The sequence below is a fragment of the Ceratosolen solmsi genome, unplaced genomic scaffold (assembly GCF_000503995.2).
Source record: "Ceratosolen solmsi marchali unplaced genomic scaffold, CerSol_1.0 scaffold10, whole genome shotgun sequence".
In the NCBI taxonomy this organism is placed as follows: domain Eukaryota; kingdom Metazoa; phylum Arthropoda; class Insecta; order Hymenoptera; family Agaonidae; genus Ceratosolen; species Ceratosolen solmsi.
Window position 1 is genome coordinate 15,252,622 of NW_011948412.1, and position 27,861 is coordinate 15,280,482.

At 22.0% G+C, this 27,861-nt stretch overlaps 2 protein-coding genes across 2 annotated transcripts; both read right to left on the reverse strand.

Moving 5' to 3' along the window:
* Positions 1-929: 929 nt before the first annotated feature.
* Positions 930-15,120, reverse strand: LOC105360627 (synaptic vesicle glycoprotein 2A). The gene is made up of 11 exons (XM_011497585.1): positions 14,962-15,120; positions 14,112-14,159; positions 13,860-14,021; positions 13,370-13,532; positions 13,089-13,210; positions 11,322-11,560; positions 10,573-10,917; positions 8,988-9,135; positions 8,391-8,550; positions 1,381-1,508; positions 930-1,154 (listed from the first exon to the last, which is right to left on the reverse strand). The coding sequence occupies exons 2-11, from the start codon at positions 14,155-14,157 to the stop codon at positions 1,054-1,056; spliced, it is 1,614 nt and encodes a 537-aa protein (XP_011495887.1). The 5' UTR covers positions 14,158-14,159; positions 14,962-15,120; the 3' UTR covers positions 930-1,053.
* Positions 15,121-21,853: 6,733 nt separating this feature from the next.
* On the reverse strand, positions 21,854-23,544 carry LOC105360636 (speckle-type POZ protein-like). Its single transcript, XM_011497597.1, has 2 exons — positions 22,800-23,544; positions 21,854-22,251 (listed from the first exon to the last, which is right to left on the reverse strand). The coding sequence occupies exons 1-2, from the start codon at positions 23,487-23,489 to the stop codon at positions 21,907-21,909; spliced, it is 1,035 nt and encodes a 344-aa protein (XP_011495899.1). The 5' UTR covers positions 23,490-23,544; the 3' UTR covers positions 21,854-21,906.
* Positions 23,545-27,861: the final 4,317 nt, after the last annotated feature.

The window sequence follows — 27,861 nt, forward strand, 5'->3', positions numbered from 1 at the left end:
AAAATATATTACGGTAATATTATAACATAAAATTAATTATCTCTCCTCTCCTCTTTTGCAGCGAAAGTTTATTGGTATTTATAAGTAAAATAATATAATTTTGAAGTTTGATAGTAAAAATGTATATTGCCTTTAATGTTCATAATATTTCTATTAAATGAATGATAATGAAGATGATTATCATAGGTATGAATTTGTGTGTTGCGATAAATTCAATTAGTCGATACTTCTTTTGATGTTTATCCGACTAGAATATTTGTATTGCCATAACATGACATTAAATAGATAATTATTGACAAAGTATAAATGATTTTGCTTATTAATAAACAATAATAATAAATATTATTATAATACGGGCGGGGGAAAATGAAATGAGAGAGAGAGAGAGAGAGAGAGAGAAAGAGGGAGAGAGTGTGAGAAGGAGAGAGAGAGAGAGAGAGAGAGAAAGAGGGAGAGAGTGTGAGAAGGAGAGAGAGAGAAAGAGAGAGAGAAAGAGAGAGACAGTCAGACACACAGAGAGAGAATACACGCCTGTGAAAATTATGTCTGTATGATTACGCAAATCAATACCTTCTAATTAACATCAGGAGAAGAGAGCTTAAAGAAAATAAGTCGATTAATACTTAAAAAAAAAAATTTCAGTACCAAAAAGTCTTAATTTCTTCTTATTCAAATTTACTACTATTTTTTTAATTAAGCTTTATCAAAAAAATATTTACACTCTATTATATCAATATTAGCTTACTAATATATCTATATGAATTTAATTAGAAGAAATGTTTGTCTTATTAACAATATATTTGTGAATTCACAGACACAAAAAAATGATTATAAAGCCTAATAAAATATTTTTCTGACAATTTAAATTATTCGTTTTTAAACATAAGTTATTTAAATAATACTTTTTTGTACATACAGAGGAAGCTGAGGAAAATCAACTTTTATCGAGTTTACTTGACTGGCCCTAAATATGAATGAGTACAATTTATTTTTGGAGCTTTTGAACATTGCAACGTCTAGAATATGTTTAAGTCTGATCTTAATAGGTATCCGTCACGATGTGAAAGCTTTATTTTGAACTTCTATGCTGACGCGGCCTTGAATTTTTCTCATTTTGTCTCTGCTTGGTGTTGCCCAACATAATGTTGCGGCAACTGTAATCATGTAAAATAATTAATTTAAATAATCTATTAAAATAATGTCGATATATAAAAATATTAAATAATACTTATAAAAATATTAAATAATTTATAAAAAAATTAAAGCGTAACATATTATTGAAAAATGTTCTTAGAATAATTTAAGACGATAAACGATTTACATAAAAGATACTGAATGCCATATATAAAATTTTATTGAGAATATAAATTTTCTACTTACAAAATAACTGAGCGGCCATAATAATGATCAACACCATACAGTAACCATCGATGAGATAGCCGAAAAGCATATTACCGAAGAGTGAGCCAATGCGGCCGATAAATAAAGTGATGGCCGTGGCTACTACCCTGAAACAAGAGAAAAGTTTAACAAAAATTGCTACTTTATATTCAACAGTTAAATGCAACAGTTGGGCTTTATTTTTATACTTAAATTATATTGGTTTATTTTGACATAAATACGTTACTCTGACCGTGATCAAACTTTAGACATTTTAAATGTAATTGAAAATGTAATGTTTCGGCAGTTGGTGAAGTTTGTATAAGAATTAAAACTATATTAAGAAGCTACCTTAGTCATTTTATAATTAGTGGATATTTTAATGAAAATTGCAACGATAATATGATTTTTTAGTAAATATAAAATAAGTTCTGTTAAATAATTTAAAGAAAAATTAATTCATAATATTTAATCAATATGAATATTAGTTTATTGGTTTAAAGCTATTATTACATAATTACAAACTTTACGCACATCCGAATAATACTAAACAAATTGCATTGAAATTTTTTTTTTCAAATCGAGAAGACAAAAAATAAGTTGAAACAGCAACACACTGTATATGTTTTATACATTTGATACATTTTAATCATAGACAGAATAAGGATTTAATATAAATTTATATCAATATACTTAAAGTCATTGCCCTAATACGAAAGATAATTTCATAAATATACTCAAAATTATCAAAATATAATGGGTGTAAACATGATTAAATATTGCTTATATATTAAATAATAAAAAATAAAATATTTTAAAAACTTTGTAAAATATAAATTTTTAGCTATTGTTGTAATTAAAGTGTAATATAAATATTGTTAAATTTGTGCATATTTTTATAATTAATTTAAATATTGTTATATAATTTATAACATTATATAATTTAAATATTCTTCAATTGCCTAAAATTAATTATTTAGAAGATAATTTATGACTTGAATAAGTTAAATATATTTATATTATATAACTTTTCTTCTTTTTATTATATATTTATTTCTTTTCTTTAATAAAAGCCAGTTAAATCGCATTTTACCTTTACGAAGATGGATTTTTTAATAGTTTAAACTTCGATGGACTGATTTTATACTTATTGTAAATAGTAACAAATAATTTGGCAAATTAATAATCATATATTATAATATTTCAGGTTTTGTTTTTAATTTTTTTTATCAATGTATGTTAAAGAATAATATTAAATTAACATAATTTTGTTCACTATCGTAAATTTCTAATACAGCTCATTATAATTTTTCCTGCAAATTATTATATAAAAATGAAAATTTTAATCTCTCCTAGCATATAAAGTCATATTAGTCTGTAATGATAATTATATTAATGACTTAGGTAGTATTTAAAATATATAGAGGCATTTTGAAATTGCACATTATTCCCTTCTAGTCTTCTAATATTTCGTATCCGTGTAATAACGCATAATATTATTAAATAAAGTGTATAGATGTACAGAAATTTCATAGAATATATTATTTTCAATTGTAACCATTGTCTCTTGATTCAATACTCTTGGTTCAATATAATGCTGAGATAGAAAATGAGTCGAAAGATTTATGATTTATTTCGTTTAAAATTTATTAACTTTGTCAATATATAATGTTTTATATTTTTTTATTATAAATTTAATTTATAATTAAGCTATATCAATTCTAGTGATTTGCAAATTCTCTTATGAAATGAAAGTGACAATAATATATAATTTGAATTCATGTAATAATATGAAAAGATTGTAAGGGGAGGAAATTTCTAGTTCTCAATAATAACGTAATTTAATATGGGATGTTAAGAAATGTTATTAGATCCATAATGAAAATAAATAATAAATTGAGAAGAGGATTAAATGAAAAAAAAACTTTTTCTATTAAATACTTTACTCTAGGTACGAGTGAAAATGGTTACAAAAACAGATACTTAATTGGGGACTGTGTTTATATGGGGAATTTTATATGAAAAAGTTGAACTCTTCTACTATAATTACATTAGTGTGAGCGTACGGGTACTTCGTGGCGATCGACCTCGTTTCAATGTGCATTTATACTATTGCGGCTTTTGCCCGACTTTCTGAGTGTTAGTTGCATTGTGCATTTTACGCTTGCTGATATTTATTTCATGGTGTTCAACGTACTACATTGGTTTAACATATTTGGTTAAAAATGAATCAACATTTTTTCTGTATATTACTTGATGTTTACATAAAAATGAGTTTTGTGTATTGAAGGTAATAATTTAATTACGGACGTTATCAGTTTATATATGCATAAGAAAGATCGATACTTATGCGTATGTAATTGTATAGTATTTATATTAACTAATTTCACATTATGCTTAAGAAAATAAATGTGCCAATATTGGCTTTTACAATTACTGGCTCATTGGATTAGAAAATATTATAATTAATTTCTCCTTAATCATAAATAAAAATATTAATGAAAGAAATATTTAAATAAAAATATAAGAATGTATAATGAGCTTAACGAATATATTCAAATAATATCATTTAAAGTATTTAAATTAAAAGGTCTATGAAATATATACTTATTTAAAATGCCCAATGTATACAAACATTATATTAATGTAGGAATATATTACATTAATATAATACTTTTATGTATAATCACATGATGTTGAATTGAAAGAAGAATTGAAATATATTTTTTTTAAGAAATAATGGCCTATTATTATTGATATTATTATTGATGAAGCATTTTGTAGAACTCAATATTTAAATTGAGGCTATATGCAACAATCAATATAAACTTCTATAACAATTCCACCGAATGGATACATTCTCTTGCCTTTCGCTATTCCAATAAATGCATTTCACTGAATTATTATGAAATATAACAATCAGATGCATTGTGCGTTCGGTTACATATATCTTCGTAAATGGATTTAAAGTATATTTAATATTTATATTTTTGTTATTATTGTAACAGAATATTGTACTATAAATATGACAGATACATTGATATTCACAAATGCTTTTTCTTTGAATATAAGTTTGATAACTATAATACTATTAAATTCAGAAATAGAAAAAAATTATTATATACAATTTTTATACATTTCTAAGGAGTTTTATTTTTCTCACAATGTACGTTTTATCAGGTTTCAGTTATTTATGTAAAATATTTTTGTATATAACTAATTTGAAATTCCAAGATATTAATTACATTTATTAAATGAGGATTTAAAATTGTTTCATTATACAAAACATAATTATTAAACATCTTAAATTATATAAATTATAATTATTCATATTATTAAGTATTTTAAATTAAATATATTAAATTTGTAATTATATAATTCGGATTTAATCAAAATAAATATCAATGAAAGTAATTTAACATATTCGAAATTATTAAAAATAATGTATTTATTTTATATTGTTGATATTGCGTAAAATAATTTTACATTAGGTCTAAGTTTGATTTTATATTATTGTGAGATTAATCCTTCGAAATCGCCATGCTATTATTATTCGAATTTTTCTTGCACGAAAAAAAGTTTTATTAGTTTACCTTAAAAATTCATTAACTTCTATTCAACAACAATTAACTCTTTATAATAAATAATAGATCCCATGTAAAATGTGATGATATAAAATCTACAAATATTCAAAAGATTTTTCTTTTTTTTTTATTATGTTATTGTAACTAAATTAAAATTAATTTTGCATTTATGAATATTCAAACTAAATAGTAGTCATTACTAGTGATTCTTAGGTAGAAAAAATTCTTAAGACTGAAGATATTTATTATATAAATATACTATTTTGTATATTCACGATAAAAAAAACTTTTTGTACATCACGATATTATAATTCAAAAGTATTATCAAATAAATATAAATTATCAAACCAAAATTATTGTTTTTAGAACATAAATTTTTTATAAAAAATTGTAAAGTAATTTATAGAATATTTTATAAAAAATAAAAGCTTTAAATAATTACTGTATAACAAATATACAGAAGAGTCAATTTTGGATAGTTTTTGAAAAAGAATTTATTCTTACAGAAGATACAACGTTATAATAATAGTTAATGACAACGTAGCTTTACTTACGTCATATGATACAAAATTTCAATAGTAAGATAATTATAATTGAAAATAAAAATAATAGAATGATTTACAATAACGTATTTATAAACAACCAACTTTACCATCATTTGAATATATATACTTTATGAATTAAATAATTTTATTTGAATGGGTGTAATAATAAGTATTCAAATATTAATATAAATATAAATATAATTTAAAGATCGGAACGAAAATGTTTTAAAAAATTCAATATATATTGATGAATTCATTAATTATAACAATCAGATCTTACAAAAAATTTTTTAAATTGCAAATTGCAATATGCAAAATGAAAGATATTGGGTTTAATGAAATCATTTTTACAAACTATTATTGAAAAATATTTCTATAAGAGTCTTTTGAATTTTATGTTCTACCATTATTTCATATATCATAATGATTATTTTCCCGCTTTCAATTGTGATTTCAATCAAAATTAAAAAAAAATTCATATCAATAGAATAGAACCATTATATTTCAAAATTGACTGTTTCCTCATTATTGTCCAATAATAATTTCAATTATTAAACCCATTATTAAATATTAAAAAATTCAGAATAAAAACATTTGCTAAGAATTTACTATGACTGTATAGAAAATATAAAATATTATGTATAAAATGTAATAAATTATTTAAAAATATTAAATTATACTATTACTTATTAAATATAATAAATTATATAAATCCAACCTGATTCCAAATGATTAATTGTATAAAGTACTTTAAAATATATTAAAATTCAGATTTTTTATAAAATAATATAGTTCGAGATATATTGTCATCTTTAACGACATTGAATATTTTAGTCTTCAGATGACGATGATAAAACATATTTGAAATTTTATTTGTTATAAACTTATTAATATAGCAAATTTAATATCTAAGGAGATAATAAATAGTAATTATTGGCTAATGTCCTACTGCAAATTATTATTTTTTAGATTTAATCATCTTCAGAAATAATTTTCATACAAAACTGTAATACTGACTGAATAAATTATATTTTAAAATAGTAAATAGGTACAAACAGAATATTTCTAGTGAATTGGTTTGAAGATCTCTTTTTAACTTTTGTTAAAGAATGCAGATATAATTTATATTATTTTTGATGAATTGCATTTAATAAATTGTATTTAACAAATAAATTTTTATATCGGGATGCAAACACTTAATAAATATTATAAAAATATTATATAACAATAATAATGTTAAATTAATTAAAGTAATTATTGTATGTAAATGAATCATTTAAAGTACTCCTTATAATGTTCAAAATTGTATTTATCAAATTTAATATTGTTATGAAACTTGCTTATCGAGTACAGTGATTTATTAAAGTTTTTTAAAAGCAATCAATTAAAGAAAATAATTAATTATTTCAATGATTATTTTATTAATAATTAAACCGTAATCATTAAACAATTTATATGATTAAATTTAAATAGTAAAAATAAGTATTGATATAATATAAAGCAAAAATAGATTCTTTGCATATGCTGACATTTATTATTAAGATATGTCTCATACCGCCATAGATGAACTTTTGGCAGAGTTTTGACATACACATCGATCATGCGGAACTTTCTAATGAGAAATTTTTTGAAGTAGTTCACTTAAAATAATAAATGAATATTGATGTTTCGGTAATGGTTTCGTTTAAAATAGACAAGGTCAGACATTCTAAAAAAATGTTCGGAAAGTTAAATTTTACATTAATATACATTTTGTATAAATGATATATATGTGTATATAATTGCATTAATTTGTGCATAAATTACATGAAATCTATCTGTCTTAATATAATATAATACTGTAATATAATATACGAATTTTAAATGTAAGTAATCAATAATTATTATCTATAGTGAGTTCTTATCTATAGTTGCTTGAAATTCCAATATATCTGATATATTTACTGTTTATTCCATATATTTTCCTTACATAGTATCTTTAACGGAGAGTACAATAGAATCTATCTGCATAGTCTATACTACTGTTTCATAATCTTGAGAGATCGTATCACAACTCATTCGATTATGCGAGTTTCTAAAGTCTACCGAAGCGCAGTACAATAAGCCAGCCACTTGCATTTAAAGAGTAAACAAATACTATGATCGCTCATTACACGGATGGTTATATTACAAAGGTTCATTTATGCGTTAGCCTATACAAAGGAGGTAGTTATTTGCAATCGTAGTATTGATATAGTGTTTGCACGAACACTGGTATTCTTAATATACTAATATAAACGACAGTCACCAGATAATGGGGATTACTAGAATGGTTAAGAGAAGCAAGCAATAATAGGATACGAATACATTAATGTGAAATTGTAGTTATGTATAGATTTTATGAATGTAAACTAAAAACGTTGTTGGCAAGTTTCTAACGATAGGCCCTAGAGGAGTCGCGACTTCGAATTTTAATCAAATTTTATTAAGCGTTCTTTTTTAAAAATATAAAATTATTTAAATTTTATTATTGTTTGTATTTGCTTCTAATGTGATCCAATAATTTCATTTTATACTAATCAAGTATCATTTTTAATTTAATTAATAATAATAATAATTTATTGATTAATAAAATTTGTTTCTGGCTAAAACAAAATTTATTTCAAATAAAGGTATATATATATATACATCAATATTTTGTTAACAAATTAATAATTTTTAAAACATAATTTAAAATTTAATATTTTCACGTTAAAATACTATTTTGTTATGATAACAGATACCATTAATCGATATCTTGCATTGTAGTAATTATATATTTATTATTTATTTATTATTGTAGTAATTATAAATAAATTGAATAAAATACCTTTTGAATAATAAAATATGATTATTTTCTTACCTAAGATTCGTGGGGAAAAGTTCGACGAGTAGGCAGAAGATAACACTTATGTTGAGAGATGTGAATGCTTCAAAGATGCATGAAAGTATAAGGTTTTCCATTGAAGTTTTGACAAAAAAGAAGGCGACAGTTACTACACAAGAAATTGTCGCTGTGAATACTGTAAGTAAAGATATTATTTATCTCTCATATAAGAAATGCAAATTTTCTATGTTTTCTCGCGACAATGCAATTATAAATTAATATATTTATTTCATTTAATTAAAAATTGAAAATGATTAAAAAAAAATGATTAAAAAGAATATTTTCAATAATAATATAATTGATAATCATACTCAAGAAATAAACAATAATCTTAAAAAACTAAATGACTTATATATTAAAAACATATTTAATATATATTTTTCGTTCCCTCTGTTGCTTTTAAATTTAATAAATTTAAATATTACTATACCAGTATCTTATATATATATATATATATATATATATATATATATATATCAATTTATAATAAAATGAACAAATACATCGATATTAATTTATTTCAAATATCAAGGAACAATTAATTGTGTCTTTAATTATTAAATGTGTACGCACACATATATATTCGATAGCCAAATCGTTCAACCGTCAGCGGAAGGAGAATCGCACAGGGAAGACAGGCTACGCCTAGCCATATTGAATTCACATATACACTCGTATCGATCTCATTGTCACATCCGAAAGGATTAAGCTTATGATGAAACTGAATATGATTATAATTATTAAAAATGTAATTTATTTACTAAATAATAAAAGGAACGATTTTTTGCAAACAAAATTGAACCTATTTATACAACTAGTTTAAATTCTTTCATCACTCCATTTCTATTTATATTATTATTAAAATATTATATAATTAAAATATGGAAACTTTTATAAAATATACAAACTGAAATTGAATTGAATTTCATATTAAGTCAATTAAATTTAAATTATAATAATAAGATAATAAATTAGCTTTATAATTTAGATATATCAATATTTAGATAATTTTAAAACAACTATTACTTTTTAGTTTATTTATGCAATATTTGGAACAGTGAGAAAATTTTGGTAGAAGTAAAATTCTTTATAATAAAATGAAATTTAAATATTAAAAATACTTATATAAGTATTCTAAGTAACAAATGTGGTGTAATTGCTCTGTATTTTGAATTATTCTTTAAAATTAATTTCATGAAAAGGAAAATGTAAGATTATATTTTACCTAGATTTATCATAGATACGATTATGATATAATTCCTTTATAATTTATGGCATTCTAAATAAACATTTCAATATACATTTGTTGGTACTTAAGAATAACAGGTGTGTATTTTGTTTTGGCTTAAAAGTTTTTTTATTAAATTTTATAATGATATTATATTAATTCTTTTCAGCAATTTCTTAATAATTGTAGCATGTTTTTTAAATATGTAAAAATTTCCATTTTTATTAATTTATGAAATATGAACTTTTTATAAAAGTTTTTCGGAAATTAACTTAACTTAATAATTTATTATTTAATTAAAAACTAAGAATATTTTTAAGCTCATAAACTTATAGAAATTATAACTATATGTAGGATAAAAATAATTTTTAATGGAATTTCAATATTTCATAGGAGAAAAATGACATCCTCATAGATTCCTAATGCAATCCCTAAATTTGTGGAATAATAAAAATATAGTGCCATTATTTATATCTTTATTATGGTAATTATTTGACAATGATAACAAGTTCTTCAGTAACGCTGTCGTAGGCAATTATGTCAAGAGATAATGTAAACATATAAAGGTGGCCTTGCCGGTCATATAATGTGATTCTATATCATACGTAGAACATTCAGCCGTACAAATTCAAAATATTATTACAGTATACATTTTTGTTATTCATTTTAATTATTGAATTTGCATAATTAAATGTATAAAAATGTCTTTATTTTAACTTATGTCTAAACAGATAAATAGCATACGTATTTTTATATTTAGCAGATGTATTAAAAAATATTTTTTTAATATAAAATCATGAAAATGTGTCATTATCAAAGTTGCCGATTATCAAATAATTACATAATTTTAATTTTAATGGCCTTTATCGTTTATACGTAGCAATTTTGATGGATAATATAGAGACTGATACAAAATAAAAAATAACTTACGCTAATGGAATTATTAGTTATAGCGAGTCGCTGAGATACAGTACAGACGCTCGCGAACTGTCCAGGGAAGATTTTCTCGAAGGTGGCGAAGCGCTGGAAGAGTTCGGGGAACCAAGTCATGAGGGAGTAGTACGTTGAGGTCATGCAGAACATGATGGAACCGGTAACGCCGAGCCTTTTTGCATAGGGTTTCTTTGTAAGTGCTTTCATTTGAGATTTAGAACTATTTAGCATTATCTTCAGCCTCTCCTTATTCGTCATCGACATAGTTTTCAATGTTTCCGTCGAATCCAGTTGGTTTACTAGGGCACTAATCGATGGTATCGAACATGTCGACAGTACGTTCTAATGTGGATAATTGAAGAATTTCATTATACTTTATTAAAACACATGATTGCACGACATAAACATTATTTTACGACATAAATAAATCTAGATAAATTCATAAAAGTAGGTTTGCTAATTAAAGAAAAAAATTGTTACTTTTAAGTAAAAACTGGATTTAGTTGCTTACCATTGAACAATAAATTAAAAATATATGTGAATGAATGAAATTATTTAAATTATACCTACCAAATGATAACAGTCCCATCATTTAATATAAATAACGATTTTCAATATAATAACAATTTAATATTTTATTGCATGACAATATTTAATTAATTTTTCCTATTTTTGCTAATGAACTCCGTCAAAAAAATATCATATGATTTTTTAACTTTATACAGCTAAAAGTAAATCAAACAAACTTTAAATTGCTCGGCAGTGTTGCCAGTATTTTCGATGTACATCCGCGTGAGTACATCCATGAGAGCATCAAGGCGGCCATTCTCTGCTAGGTACTTAGGTGTTTCTGGGAGGTTGAGCATCCAAAGGGCAACGATCAATGCCGGCAAACAATTCGTTAACACAAACAGATTCCATGAACTAAATGACAACATGTGCAGCTTGAATTGGAATCTCAGTGGGATTATCAGCCAAGCAATCACTGTAATTCAAGTGATACTGTTATCAAGATATTTGACTGGAAGGAAATAGCGTGCTTATAATTCATAAATTAATTATAAAAATCATATCTTATGACCTTCTCTTAGCTTAATTTGAATTTATGTATCTGACATTTTTAAAATGGCCTGTTGTAATACACTATGCATAGTTGCAAAATAAAAATGATCAACACTAGGATATTAAAGCACTAATTGAAAAATAATTATGAAAAAGTAACTAAATTTAAGCGTTGGAAAAATTAAGATTTATATAAATCTGAGTGTTAATATTGTGGTTAGTTTAGTGTACTTGTGTGTACTATACTAATATGCGTGTTTGTATAGTGTAATAAATATATGTATATATCTATATATAAAAGTGCGGGGGCGGGGTGCGCATGCGCGCACGCGTATGTGTATGAATTTATTTATTTCTTTTATGTAGCATGATTTTACATAAAAATGTTTTGCTTTTAAATGTATAATCAACAGACAAAATTTTACATCCGTTTTGTATTATTGTGTGTTGTGTTAAATTTTATTATTTTTGTTTTCATCAACATAATAATTTGTAACAATGCAACTGTAATGTGAGCGGTTTTCTTGTCCACCCGCGTATTTACACATGCATTTATGAATAACATACATAAACAATTAAAATTACGAGAAATATAAGAACAATGCTTGGTAATAAGAATTTTTTATCAAATAAAAAGATTATAATGTAGTTACTTAAATACATTTAAGTTCGTTGCTTTTTCAGTTTTTTTCACGATTTAATAGTAACTTATACAATTTAATTGTAATAGTCTTTAAAAAACAATAATTCATAATAATAACAATAATTCTGAAATACATGATGTAATTATGATACAATTACAACTATGATTATAATGCTATATTTTTCGTAAAATTTTATAATTGCTGTGAAACTTTTATGATTATTAAATTGATTGATGAAATTGCGCCAAGAATTTTTTAAAAGTTATTGTCTTATGCTATATTATTATATAATTTTATTTTTATATGCTATTAATAAAAGTTCTGATTCTCTGCACAATAAGTTTTGACTGGTTCTTAACATAATAACAATTATAATTATATCGATGATTGGGAAAGGCAATTACTTTATAAATATAAACATGATTAATATATAGTATCTTATATATAGTACAAAAATTAAAAATATAATTAATTGTGATTACTACTAGGATATACTTATTAAATGATAAAATATTTATAAATTCATGAAATATTTTAACATTATTCTATATCAAATATTTGAGGATATGCGAACTTCGAATATTCTCAGTTGGATATCCTTTTTTCTTAAATTACATCATGGTAACTTCAATTTTACACTTTCAATGCCAATATAAATAATTATAAATCTCATCTAATTTTTCACAATATTATAATAATTATGATATTTTTTAGGACTTAAAATAATTACGAGTCTATATATATTTAATATACATTATAACTTGCATTTTGTTTTACTTCAAAAGAATTTTTATGAAAAGTACATACGTGCAAGTATTATAACACCAATTGCCCAGGAAAGTTCCATCCACGATAATATTTGGTTTCTATATTTCGTCGGTTGAAATTCGCCAAGATACGTAAAAACAATGGATAGCTGTCCAGTTACACTAAAAAAATATTTATAACTTTTAATAATACGCATTTCCCAATGTACATTATAATTTATGTCATTAAACATTGTTAAAGTTAAAATTTTTAAATGGATCTCACATTTTAATTAGTGTAAATTAAAATTTAAAATTTAAATATATACTTATAATATATACCTAATTCCGCTTAAAAATTTAAGAAATACGAAGGTCCAATAACTAGGAACAATGGATGCCAATGCATCGACTGTTAATTGCATAAATAACGATATTAAAAGAGCAATTCTACGCCCCTTTAAATCGGCCAAGTATCCCCAAATACTTGAGCCAATCACCATACCTAGAAAAATATTTGTTTAAGTTCATTTAAATTAAATTTAAATGCGACAACTGCTTTAAAATAGAATTAAAATTTCTATACCTAATATTTAAAAATAAATATTTTAGTAGCTTCATTTTTTAATAAATCTAGTTCAATTTGTCCGAAACTAATTAATTAATGTACAATTTAATATAATCATATTAACTTTGTTATTTAAAAATAAAAACCATGCATCTAAATAAATCTGTAAATTTTTAAAAGTAACCTATATTTTAAGAACGTCCTTTAAGTTACATATTTTAAGAATAAAATCCATTAATTAACACAGTTTATTGGAAGATTTACCTAACATAGGAGCAGCACTTATGCGGCCTTTATCGATGGTCGTCATTTTGAAATCACAGGCGGCAGTGGGAACGACGAAGCCGACACTTGTGATACAGAAAGCGCAATTAAAGAAAATAAGCGCAGACACAGCCGTTATCTTGATATTGAACTTACCAAAGCCTGTGATAGGCAATACCATATACATTACGATAGATTATACATCGAAATATTAAATGATATTAAATTCATAATATTCAATTATTGAATTACCTGTTTGCTCGACAGCTTTTTCTGCTATACTTTCTTCCATATACATTTCTGAAATATGTGAAAATACTGTTTTTAATTTGAAGAAATTATAATATGGAGCATTTATTATTATCCACAATATTCATAAATTTTAAAGTTATATTGATAAATTAGAAATAATTTGTGTGTATTCTCTTGTTTACAACTTTTGCATTAACATATTGTATTAATATGGGAAAGAAATTTTATGTATATAGAAGTATATAGTTAGTTACTTTAGAAAAGTAAAATATGAATATCCTTAATAATGTTAAGATTGTGAATTTTTACATATTTTGGTATGCATTACATCGGTGAAAACAATATATTTTTGATTAATTTCAATGAAATAGAAATATTTGCCTTTACATCTTTTGAATTTATGTATTTTTAAAATGTCACTTGGTTCAATTATATATACATTACGGAAAACGGTTTATCATTATAATAATGAAAAATCTTAAAATATTCAGAGCTTTGTCGTGCAAAATTTTTTTATGCGTATTTCGATTTAATAAATACATATAATATACTAAGTGCATTCATATTTTTATTTTAGTAATTAAACATTAAACTAAAGTTTTATTAAATATAAGATTTATGTATTATTAATAATAAAATACACTGAAAATATTGTATTCAATTAGTACATAAAACAAATCGATAATATTAAATATAATAAGTATATTTTTTATAAATATACATTATTATTATTAATTGTATAAAAAATAGATGTACTGGAGTGAGATATGTATTAATTTTGTGCTAAATATAAAAAAAAGATTATTATACTTTATACAGTATTGTAATAATATTAATAATTATCACACACCAAAAGAATAAATTTTCTTCACTTCGTTTGTTGATTCAAAATTTCAATCAGTGTAAAGTGGCATCACGTGTAACCACCAGATACTATTGTTTGAACAACTAAGAAATCGTAATAAGACCGTTCTCGTAAAAAATCGATGAAATGTGGAATCGACACATCCAGGATTACACTTTTAATAATAAAATATAAATTTATAAAGTAACGAGTTTTTAATTGGAGGAGCAAAAAAAAACCGTTAACCAACTCACACGATACGTGACTAGTATGTAAACTCAATTCGTTTTCTTTTTATCATACGCCATCTCTTCCCCCTTCCTTGTCGGTCTTTCACCGTTCCTTTTGTTAAAACAGCTGTAACAACCAGCCAATTACTAATTAGTCTGAGACAATATGAATCCCCCACCCTTTGAAACTAATTTAATCGTTTTAAAAACGTGTGTTAATCTATTAATTGACGACACATAGGCAGTTTTCTTCAGTTCAATTTCATGTCTTTTCTGTTCTGTAAAGATTTTAACATAAATATCACTGTGTGAATGCAGATAAAGTAGAGTGGTATGCTGCACTGTTTATTTATTAAAAATAGATATACCTTATCTGTGCAATGTAAATATTATATTAATTTTAAAGTAATAATACACAAATAATTATTATAAATAATATCTTATGCAATTACGTGTGATAAAAATTATATAAATTTATGGTTATCAGTTTTTAATATTTATTTACTAAATGAAGTTTAAAAATCACTATTATATAGTGTTTTAATTAATATTAATTTTTGATAATTTTTTTCAAAATAATTTTCCATTAAAATATTTATGTTTATTGGTAATTATGTGTAATATAATTATGCTAACAAATACTTAATAACTAATCTGTATTATTTATTATTAACTAATTAATCAATAATAATTTATTTACATTTATAAAATACTAATAATAATTTGAACATTTATTCCTAAGGTTTCATCGGCTTTTTATGTCTCTAGTTTTACTATTATTTAAATAATGTTTCTGACAAATTGTAAATATATTATTATAATAATTTTTATATAATAGCAATTGTAAAAACTTTCACGCATTATATTAGATGTAATACTTAGTAAAAAAAATTTTTATTTTTTGTTTAATTTAATCAATGTTTTTATTACTAATAGGTTTAGGTTTAAGAACTGCTTATTTAGCTTATTTAACTACTGACGTTGATGTATTAATTTAATAATTCAGCAACCATATATAATTAATAATAATCATATTATCAAGATAAGAACTGTAAATATGTTTATAATACACTGGGATATTATTCCAATTTTCTATTAAAAATCTGATAATAAATTGATGCATTAATTAAATTAAAGTGACATTTTTTGTCAAAATTATAAGATTTTTTATTATGTACAATAAATAATTTATGTAATGTTTTTTAATAAAACACTTACTACAGTGTACAGATGAACTTTAATTATAATTTAAGTTTCAATATTTTAAGTTATAAATATGCAATTATTCTTTATACGTTACCACACTACCATATTTATTTTTAGCATTGAATACTATAAAGTATTTTTAAAAAGTTACTATATTCGTAACTATACTTACTAATTCACAAATTTATGTATTTTATTATCTATTTAATATTTTTTAAGTCTTAAACAATCATCATAAATTCCATTCAAATAAGAAAATTTTTTTGTTACACTATAATTTAAGTTTTTCGGTATATTTAAATAAGTTTAACAATATTCAAAACTTATTTACTTTCAAATAAATAGATTATTCATAATTTGTTAATATTTGCGCAGTATGTTAATATTTTAAATATTGTAATAACCTTGCACATAAATGCGTAAGTGCGTCCATGTGTATATTAATTTAGTTATTCATGAAAATGTATTAGCGTAGATTGTTTCTGTAAATTATTCTATACACATATATCGTTTAAATAATATATATATATATATATATATATATATTATAGTCACTGCACATATGTATGTCTGCCTTATATTTTTATAATATTATTTAGGAAGTTATATTAAAAAAACTTTATTACATTGATACTTAGGTATATTTAATAATTTATTTAATTGTTAGAATATTTTAATGTTTTTAGAAATATGATATCGTTGTTGCATTTTCCTGCTTTTTGTCCTCAGAAAAATATAAATTGATATCGGTACACATGCGTATTCATATCCTCAAATGAAACTATGCAAGCTTCTGATATTTTATTGATATAGCTATATGCTGTATTATTTATTATCACAATTATTATCACAATTTATTATTCTAAATCTTATTTTTATTATAAAATCTGTTATATTTCTAATATATTTTTATATAACATATTGTAATAAATATAATTTATGTATTTATGCATTTGTAATTACATATTGTTATTACATACTGTAATATATATTGTTATTACATATTGTAATTAAATATTGTAATCATATATTGTATTATATATTGTAATAAATTATGTAAGTTATTATATAACATGTACTAATGAATTTAATTTATAATGCACAGATTATTAAATCGAATTATTCAATCGACACAATATTTAAAAATAAAAAATTCCTATTTTTTAATTTGTATATTGTATGTTTCATTGTATTCTTATCATAAATTTTCATTGACTCCTTAATAGTGTCAGTACTTGATAACATTTGTTTAATAGATTTCGACAATTTTTAATACGTTTTTGATTGATTAAATACAAAAAATTTATAATCTATATATTGTTTTAGCAATTTTGTTACTTATTAAAACTTATTTAATTATAGCTGAACAATAACAATCTATATTAATGAGAAAATTTTTATAGAATTAAGAAAAATAATTTTAAAATGCCGTTTTGTTTCTTAACACTACAAATTCTCTTTTATTTATATAAAAAATTTTAGTATAAAATTTAATTAGTGTTAAAATTATATTTCCTATTCAAACAATCGAAATAGAAGTTCTAACAATTTAATTTAAACCTTTTAAAATATTTTTTTCATACAATTAAATTAAATTATTAAATGGTATAGAATAATATTCGAACATATTTTGTTTTAAATAATAAAATTACAAAATTTGTACGATTAAAATATGAATAGCATTATTTATATGAGTAAAAAATTAACTTCTTACTATTTAATAATTCAGACTGAGAGTTGAAAATAATATACTAATTTATTTTATATGATAAACAGCATATTCATAAAGCAAAACTAAATATTGGTTACTGTCTTAATTGGGAACTGGTTTCCTTATTTTATTATCTGTGCTGTTTATATCTCTCACAAATCCTCCGTTTGCAGCAATATAAGAGTATCAAAAGCTTCATATTTTCTTATAAGTAAACTTATTATCTTACGTGTAATTATTTGAATAATCATAAAAAAAACAATGTTTGTATGGAATATTTGCTTTTTGTAAAGGTACAGTCCTGTTGATATTTACGTAAATGAAATATAATCATTTCCTTAAATAATTACAATTTTTTGCTTAAAGTCACATTTCTACAAGTAATAATTATAAATAAAAGTACAAAATCAATTTAATTTTAATTTATACTACATATAATGCAAGTATATTGATTAAAATTTCTACCAAATATTTTCATCGATAGTTTATTAGTTAAAGTTATTATTAACAGATTAAATTATAATAAAGACAATATAATACAAAATAATATATTACTATTTATTTAGTAGAAAATTAAGTTTGAAATGACTTAGCTAAATATGTTGCAGTTTTCATGTATCGAGAATTAATTCTCAGTATATAAAATAATCTTCAACTATATTTCACGAACATATCAACACAAAGTGAACTCACAAAAGTAAAAACACTTTCTCATATTTAAATTCTCCTTTGAGAATTTATATCATTAAAGTAATTTGTTAAATATCCTGCAACTATTGATAAACAATATATTATTTCGAAACGACACACAATTATGTCAACAAGAGAATATATTTCAATTAAATTTGTTCAGAAAATTCTAAATATGTAACTAAAAAATGAACCTAAAAAAGTTCGTTGTAAATAACTAGTCACTCATTTTAATTGCTTGCTATAAAATTATTGTTAACTTGCTCGGAAGTTGAAATAAAATTAGTCTAATACCGTCAATGATGAGCCCAGTAGTTTGGTAAATTCTACTATATAAAATAAGTCTGATACACAAATATAGATATATATGGTATATAAAATAATACTTCTCGTTATAAATAAACTAATAAAATAAAATAATGAAAATCTATTCTTAAAATGAATGTGTATACTTAAAATTATTTTACCTTTATAATTATAATATTTATAAAAATCGATTATTTTAATACATTCTCAATCAACATTTTAATGAAATTAATTTCTAAAGCAAATATAATATTCTATTATCAAACTATAATCCTATCATTGTGTAAAACATTCATCAATAATATTTATAATGTCAATATCATTACTATTCAATATTTCACACGTCTTGGTATTAAAAAATCACATTGTATATTGGTAACTTCTAATGCAATGTTGTAAGTTTTTACGAGATAAGAAATTATTAGTTTTAATAATAGAATCATTAAAATAATTATTAAATTAATATTCAATGGAACATTGGTGATAATTTTAAACAACTTTATCGTTTTGATAAATACATTTATTTAACATTGTGCATTCAAAAAGTAACTTTGAATTCATAATTATTATTTGTAATTACTTTACTAATTTATATTATTGATTTATTTGTAATACTAATACGTGAAATAATTAGGCTTTAATATATTATTTATTTATTGTTTTAATTTAATGAAAAATTATTTTAATTAAAGTGAATTGATTTTTTAAAAAGGACACAGATACGGATTTCACGTGAAAACCATATGTATGACAAAAGTTAAATAATTATAAATATATAGGAACTTGCTGTTCAATCAAATGAACATAAATTTCATTGTAATATTACTTATAACAGAAGCAAATACTTTTTTTAATCTTTCAGTAAAATAATATTATTCAATAATGATAAAGAATAATCTATTTTAGTAGTATATGTAATAAAATTATAAATAAATTATAAAAGATAAATTATAAATGAATAAATTAATAAAATTATAAAAGCTTCTTTACAAAAAAAGTTTCTATAATTTGTAATTATTATTATAAGCACATGATCGTAATTGTATGTATGGTAGAATAAAATATGCAATTTATATATTTATAATTTTCATTTATAATTAATTAAGTATTTAATTTTAATTTATTTTCAAGTATATAAAAAGTTTGATCATTACCGTTATGGATGTTTAATACATATATTTATTTATAAATTTTCTAAGTTTTAAACATTTGATTGATATTTTATGGTACGAGTTTCATAAAATATATTAACATATATACACATTAAATAAAAAATATAGTCACAATAGCAACTACTTTGTGAAACACTTTCACAAGATTTTATAATTATATGATTATAATAACATACCTTTCTGGAAATCGCTAAAATTGAATTAATATTAATAATTATATTTTTTTTGTACTTACAGTTTATTTACTCATATATGATATTACTCCTTGTGATATAATTAATAAAGAAAATGTTCACTTTAACCTTATCGTAGAATATTGGAATTAAGTACAAATCATATTTTAATAGTAATTTAAATATATATAATCATAATATAATTAAAATATTTTAATTATCAGTATAAGTTTTGTAATTTATATTCAGTTATTCGAATACTCCAATACTTTTCAATTGTTATTGACAAAATGTTATTATTGACATGTTCACGACGAATAAAAGTATTAATTTTAAATTGTGAATTTAAGATTAGGATTTACAAATTTATGCATTAAAAAAAATCGTAATTTATTTATATATGTAATATATAATTGAATAAATGAAAATTATGCTAATACTATCATAGCGGATAACATATGTAATTTACATTTGTAATATATGTATTTAAATTTTTTACGATTAATCAAAATTATAATTTTGATAAATAAAATATATATGAACTATAACACTTAACAGTAATTACATTGTTTTAAAATATTTGATTATTAAATTAGATTGTATTCATCTTCTTATTTATTCCTTTTAATACTATTTTTAATCATAATAAAAAGTTATAATTTCATTGAAAATATACAAAAAAGCCTATCACTCCACAAATTTGAAGTTATAAAATCTCACTGGAATTAGACGTATATTTTTATTATTTTTAAAGTGTCTTTAATTGCAATAAAATAAAGATAAGTAAAAGAAATACTAGATGCAAAAAATATATATTTATATATATATATATATATATATATAAATTCTAAACGATGAATCTAAAAGGCAACCAAACCATTATTATAAGTATAAATAAATAAAATTACTATTATAATATAAATAAAAGAATAAATTTAAGAATTATATAAAACTTAAATGTTTAAATAAATAGATAAGCTAATAGATAGAATGGAAGGAGAAAAGAAAAAAGTAAGTAATTTAAAATCGCTTCCATGGCCACGATAAGTAGGACCGACTTTCTATGACTTCCTGTGTCAATGTCAACCGAGCTCTCGACAACCAAGATTTCGACATACTTATTGATATATTTATCTCTTTTTAAATAATTTGTTAAACAAATAGAATTTTCTTGTATTTTAAATAAATTTTCACCATTAATTCTACATGTTAATGCTATGATGAATTTTATGTTTGTTCTTATTTTAAAATCAAATAACGGCATAATGTTTGATTACTAGAAAATTACACTTATCAATAATCTAAAAATATCATTCTCTTGAATAAATTTATTATCATTATTTTAAAAGTATAATAAAAATACAATTAGAAGCTCGATTAACTTTTATATTTTAAAATGGATAATCCTTTATAATTATTCATATCTTTTCATTACTAATCTTGCGTCATCTGATGGATTAAAATCAAACATTGTCAAAATCATTGTTATTTAAATTCACATTTTCATGTTTGTTGTATTCATCGCTACTAACTAAATTGGAAAAATCATTATTTGAAAAGTTAAGTCCTTTATTCGAAGATTCCTTAATAATATCCTTAAGATTATTGATTTTGAAAGAAATTGCGATTCTTGAGATTTCGTCGGCATACTTTTCCAAATTTTTAATTCTTCCAGTATATAAGTACCGCATAACTTCGTAAAAAGCATCGTAATTGAAATTATTTAAATATACTATAGGCTCATCTAAGTTCTGTTTTATCCTCTCGAATATTCTGTCAAACACTGAACTATGAGCTGCTAGTATTGCCTATATAAAAAAGAGTCGTCAAACCATAATTAAACTCAAATTCACCAACTTAAATTTTATCAAAACTTTTTTTTAATTTATAAATAATATAATTATAAGAAATCGATGTTATTTTTGCATAAAAGGAATTTTAATTTTTAAATTCAAATTAATTTTAATACTTTAACTAAAACTGAAAATCTCATTTATATTTATTTTTGGTAAATACTTTTTACTATAATAGTCGGATAATAAATACGAATGGTTAACACAATTTCTGGTATTTGAACTTTTAATTAATTATATTCTTGTTGACTTTAGTAGAAATTTATAATTTTTTAAAAAAAAAATTATGAAAATTTATCAGAAAACCTTCTAAAAGTGATATTATTTCTTTATTTTTAGAAGCTTATCTCAAAACTTTTACTTCTCAATGCAACATTGAATTATATAAAAGTAAAAAATTTTTAATATTTTAACTCTATATTATAACTATATATTTCAATTCAAATTTAAATATAAAACTATATTAATAAAGTTAAAGTTATACAAAAATTAAGGATTTATACCATATGAGCTGGAAAACTTTGACCATTAACAACAAATGTAACATCACTGTACTTGTTGTAATTTAAGAATTTGCCGATGGCATGCAGAACGTTAAGGGCACGGATATCGTTTTTATTGCAAATTGATCGTGTGACTTTTTTCGAATTTGTTTTATCGTCATTATTTATGAAATCCCAGAAGCTTATATCAGCATAGATGGTTACAGTATCTTTCATTGGATGCTGACTATTAGGATGCTGATTTACTAACTTGTTCCTAGGCGTTGCTTGTGTGAGGCCCCAACCTTTAAAACTATTGTTAAATAATTGCCGTAATTCACGTGTTATAATTAAATCACTGACTTCACTCTTGAAACGGAATCTGAATTTTATTTCGAGTTTCTCCATGTCTACACAGTTCCATAGCAAATGAATTCCAATAGAATTTCTCATCGGCCCATCCCGTGTATTTATCTTTATTTTAAATTGATGTTCATTATGATTAACTAATGGCTCGAATATTGGCGAATCAAAGGCGTTGGTATCGATAGCACTAAAATTATGAATTGTCCAACTTATATTTGTACTTAATTCTATCGGGTAAGTTACTTTCCACTCATCAACGGATGTAGAGGCCATAGTGTTCATGGCATTGAATATATAAATTATATTATATAAAAAGTACCCGCCAACTATCACACTTTTTTGCATGGTGTATTTATCGATAATTGTACGATTAATAATTTGCAAAATAATTCGTGTCCCTATATATGAAAAAGTTAATATTTTTAATTTTTATTTATATTTTTATATAAGTAAAGTAAATATACAGATGTAAAAATTAAAGTATAATTAAAAAATTGAAATTCTAAAATAAAATTGAGTAAATTAAAAAAAATACATGACAAGAAGCTTGAAAATTTGACCACTTATACTTTAATATTACAATTTTTATAAGCATTCAAAAATTCGATAATATATGAATAATTTTATAATATTATTTAATCTTGAAAATTTCAAACAATTAAAACATTAGATTTAAATCAAATCAAATAAAAATAATCAATTTTTGATATTTGAATATATAAATATTTTATTATTACAACCTTTTTATATGTTAAATTTTTGTATTTGTTATTATGAACAACTAAAATACAGTAATTAGCAAATGTCACCTGTCTCTTCGTACCGTACTTAGTAATGATTGCACAAAATGCCTGGTTTTATCCACGCAGGCCGCAATTTTCGATAGTTAATTGATAAAGCTGAGTAGATTTGTAAGTAATTTACACTTCTTGATAAGTAATTATTACTTGAGTCGAATATAACATGAGATATTATTAAATACACTTTAGTCTATTATAGGCTATTATTCTTTAGAGTTCTGCTTTATTACCATATGCGGGATATGAAAACATATTATACTATAATTGTTTTGTTAAATTTAATAGTGAATTAATTCTGTTTTATAATGACTGATAAATTTAAGTTACCAAGTGCTTAAAACATATTTGAAGAAACTACTCTTCAGTTTTTAAATATTTTTTATGTGCTTGTATATTTCCTATATATGTTCATATAAATATTCATTTTAATTTCATGAAAATCCATTTTTAAAAAATCAAGTAAAATGATAAATATATTTTAAGAATAAATATTCAATGGTAATAATTAAATAATGAGCTTTCTTGAAGATATTTTCAATAATTTAATGGATAATATTTTTATATTAATTAAATGTACCAGTAGTTTTTCTTTACAAATAAAAATAAAACTACTCCCTCTTTTACTACAAAATAAATATATATGATTATTTACATTTTAAAAATCACTTTATTTACATTTTATGTAGTTTTCTTTAGTATTTTTTATTAATACATGTAAACGTGTGATACCGTATTATCATAGATAATAATAGATATTTAAGTAATTTAATTTCATGTTTTAAATTATGCTTTATTTTAATAGAATAATAACAAAAATTAAATTCCGTACCAACAGCATTCATAGAAAATGAAAAGTAATCAGTTTCTATTGCAATACTCTTAATTTATTGCAATACATTATTAAATTTAAATTTATTGGTAAATAATATTACTACAGTTGGCTAATGTATTAAAAAGAATAATGAATAGTAGACGTTTCACAGAATAATGGGAAAAGTGAAAAACAGGAACGCTGCTATAGGAAACAATAATGTTCTAGAAAACTGCTTCATGAGCCAATTCGAAAGTATTCTACTATATAACAAAATAACAAAATTTTCTCAAGAATTATCAGAAATTAGAGCACCATTAATAATGGAAATAGGAAATGATCCTAGAATATACATATATAAAGTATAAAATTAACACCAATAGAAATGGCAACAATAAAGCATTTATCAAATGAAAATGTTACCATATCTAATTCAGATAAAGGGCATTTATAAAAAATAAAAACTATTGGATATTATATATAGATGTAATAGCGTTTTATACATAATATATCATAAATATATATATATATATATATATATAATATTAAATTTATTATATAATAAATTATATCTTAAAATTATATCATTTTTATGCACTTGTAAAAGTTTTATCCATAAATATTGATTAATTAACTTTTGTATATAGTATAATATTGCAATGTGTATTATGAAGGATTTTGCACATACTAATATAATATATTTGAACAGTAATATAATATCTAGTTTGAATAAGATGAGCTTTAAAATGTGGAATAAAGTTATTCAGAAACTTTATGTAGATGCTTAATATAATTATTTATATAATAAATAATATAATTAATTATATGATACGTAAATATAACAAATCATATGAAGTAAATGTACGTAAATATAGACATTATGTAAATTCTGTACTCAATTTAATGTTTGAGAAGTCATAACATATAACATCGTTAAGAAATTTTATAATTATTGAAATAATATTAACACCATAGATTTCGCTTAATATTACTACTAATGAATTTACATACCGTTATTTTTTATTGAGAAATAATAATATTATACATACTATTATTTATTATTATATGAAATAATCGTATATACCTGTATAATAATCGAATATTATAGATTAATATTTTTTAAGGTATACGATTATCAAACTACATTAGACTGTAATTCGCATGAAAAAGCAAAAACAATGTACAATATTTTAATTAGCCTCAGCAACTTAATACATCGAAAAAAACAATGTGGGAATAACGAAATTTTCTATTAAATTCTCAGAATTTAATTATATTTTATATTCCTTTTTCAATCATTTAGTACTTTTCATTGTTTATTCTTTTGTAATAAATTATTGTATTAGTATCCAAAAGGGTGCATTTAAATATATACAAAAGAAATATACCGTTCGTAAGTACTTAAAAAATATTCAATACTTGTGTAATTACAAAATACTAACTAATATGTAAAATAATATATAAAATTAATATAAAAAACTAATATAAAAAACTAATATAAAAAACAATAAATCTAGTGCGCAAATATGCAAATATCGTGTATATTTATCAGTTAATTTTTTTAATTAAAAATTAATAAATCGCTTTTGTAAATATTCGATTAAATATTCACATATATATATATTTCATTCCTATAAGCTCTAGAAGAAAAGTTTATCTTTTCTTCTTTTTTATACGTTATATAAAGCCATTCCATACACAGTTTTAAAATTTAAATATTGTACATATTTTAGAAGTTTATGTATTATTTTAATATTACTCTACAGATTTATTTTCTTCTTTATTTTTCACAGAATATGAAATCTTAATTTTCATTCTTCCTAAAATCATGACAAAAAATTTAAACTACATAAGACATAAATGTGCATGCAATTAAGACCATAAATTTTACTAATCTGCTTCTATAATATTCATTTTTATATATAATTAAAACTAACAACTAATAAAGTTTGTTTCATATTTAGCTATCACTCCTTTTTATTTTTTATTATTTTTATTTTCAACCAGTGTTTAATTAATTTAGATTATAGTAAATTATAATAACTTATTATTAACGATTTACCAATTTGTGACAAATTTTTGTTTTTAATTGTAAATAAATAAAAATATATTTAGAGACATTTCAAATTATTCCAGAATATGTTTATAATAACTATTATTTTACTTATGTAATTGTTTATCGATACAGAAACGTATATGTAGAAAGTATACACTTTGTCAAATATCATTGTTCATTTAAAATTTACTATTTTCTATTTGGTTAAAATATGTTAAACAACTTTTAATAGGTTCAATTGAAAATTACTGCTTAATTTTGTTTCTAGACTATTCCAAAATAAAATTGGTATAAAAAAATGTTACATAAATGTTATTGAAAGGAAAAATACCATTCAATAGGAAGTCAAAAAGTAATGAAATAGTATATGAAATATTTTAACAAAGAATATTAATTACTCCACATATAGAGGTGAGTGGAGTATGAATTCAAATATGATAATAACACGAGAAAAGTTTTATTTCACTTGTAGATCGTATTACTTGAAGTACTCCAGAACAATATTGAAATAAATCCGAATAAAATGCATATTAATATATGAATTTTACTAGTAATCAAATTCATAAGTAGTAAAATATTAATATAATGTTTACATTAATATTAATAGATAAGTTTGTACAACTAATTCAAATACTAAATTTACAATTAAATGATAAATTTTTTTTTTAATTATAACTGGTAAATATATAAAATTAGTATTTTTAATTTCCATAAAGATATAATTAATTAATTAAAAATCTTATTTCCGGTTTCCATAAGGTAAAGGTTCTCTTTTATGTTTTAATATATATATATATATATATATATATATCTTATTTAAAAAATTGATTTAATTCTTCTTAAAATTCGAAAATGTATAATGATAAATATTACAATTATCACATAGGTATTATCAAAATTATAATATAATTAAAATGTAATATACTTGTGTTATCAATTATTGTTGTTCATTAATTTTTTCTAGATTCTCATTTGAATCTTTTATATTAACATATATTTTATATTTGGACAAATTGTTTTTGTATTTAAATTTTTAACTAAACTATCAGC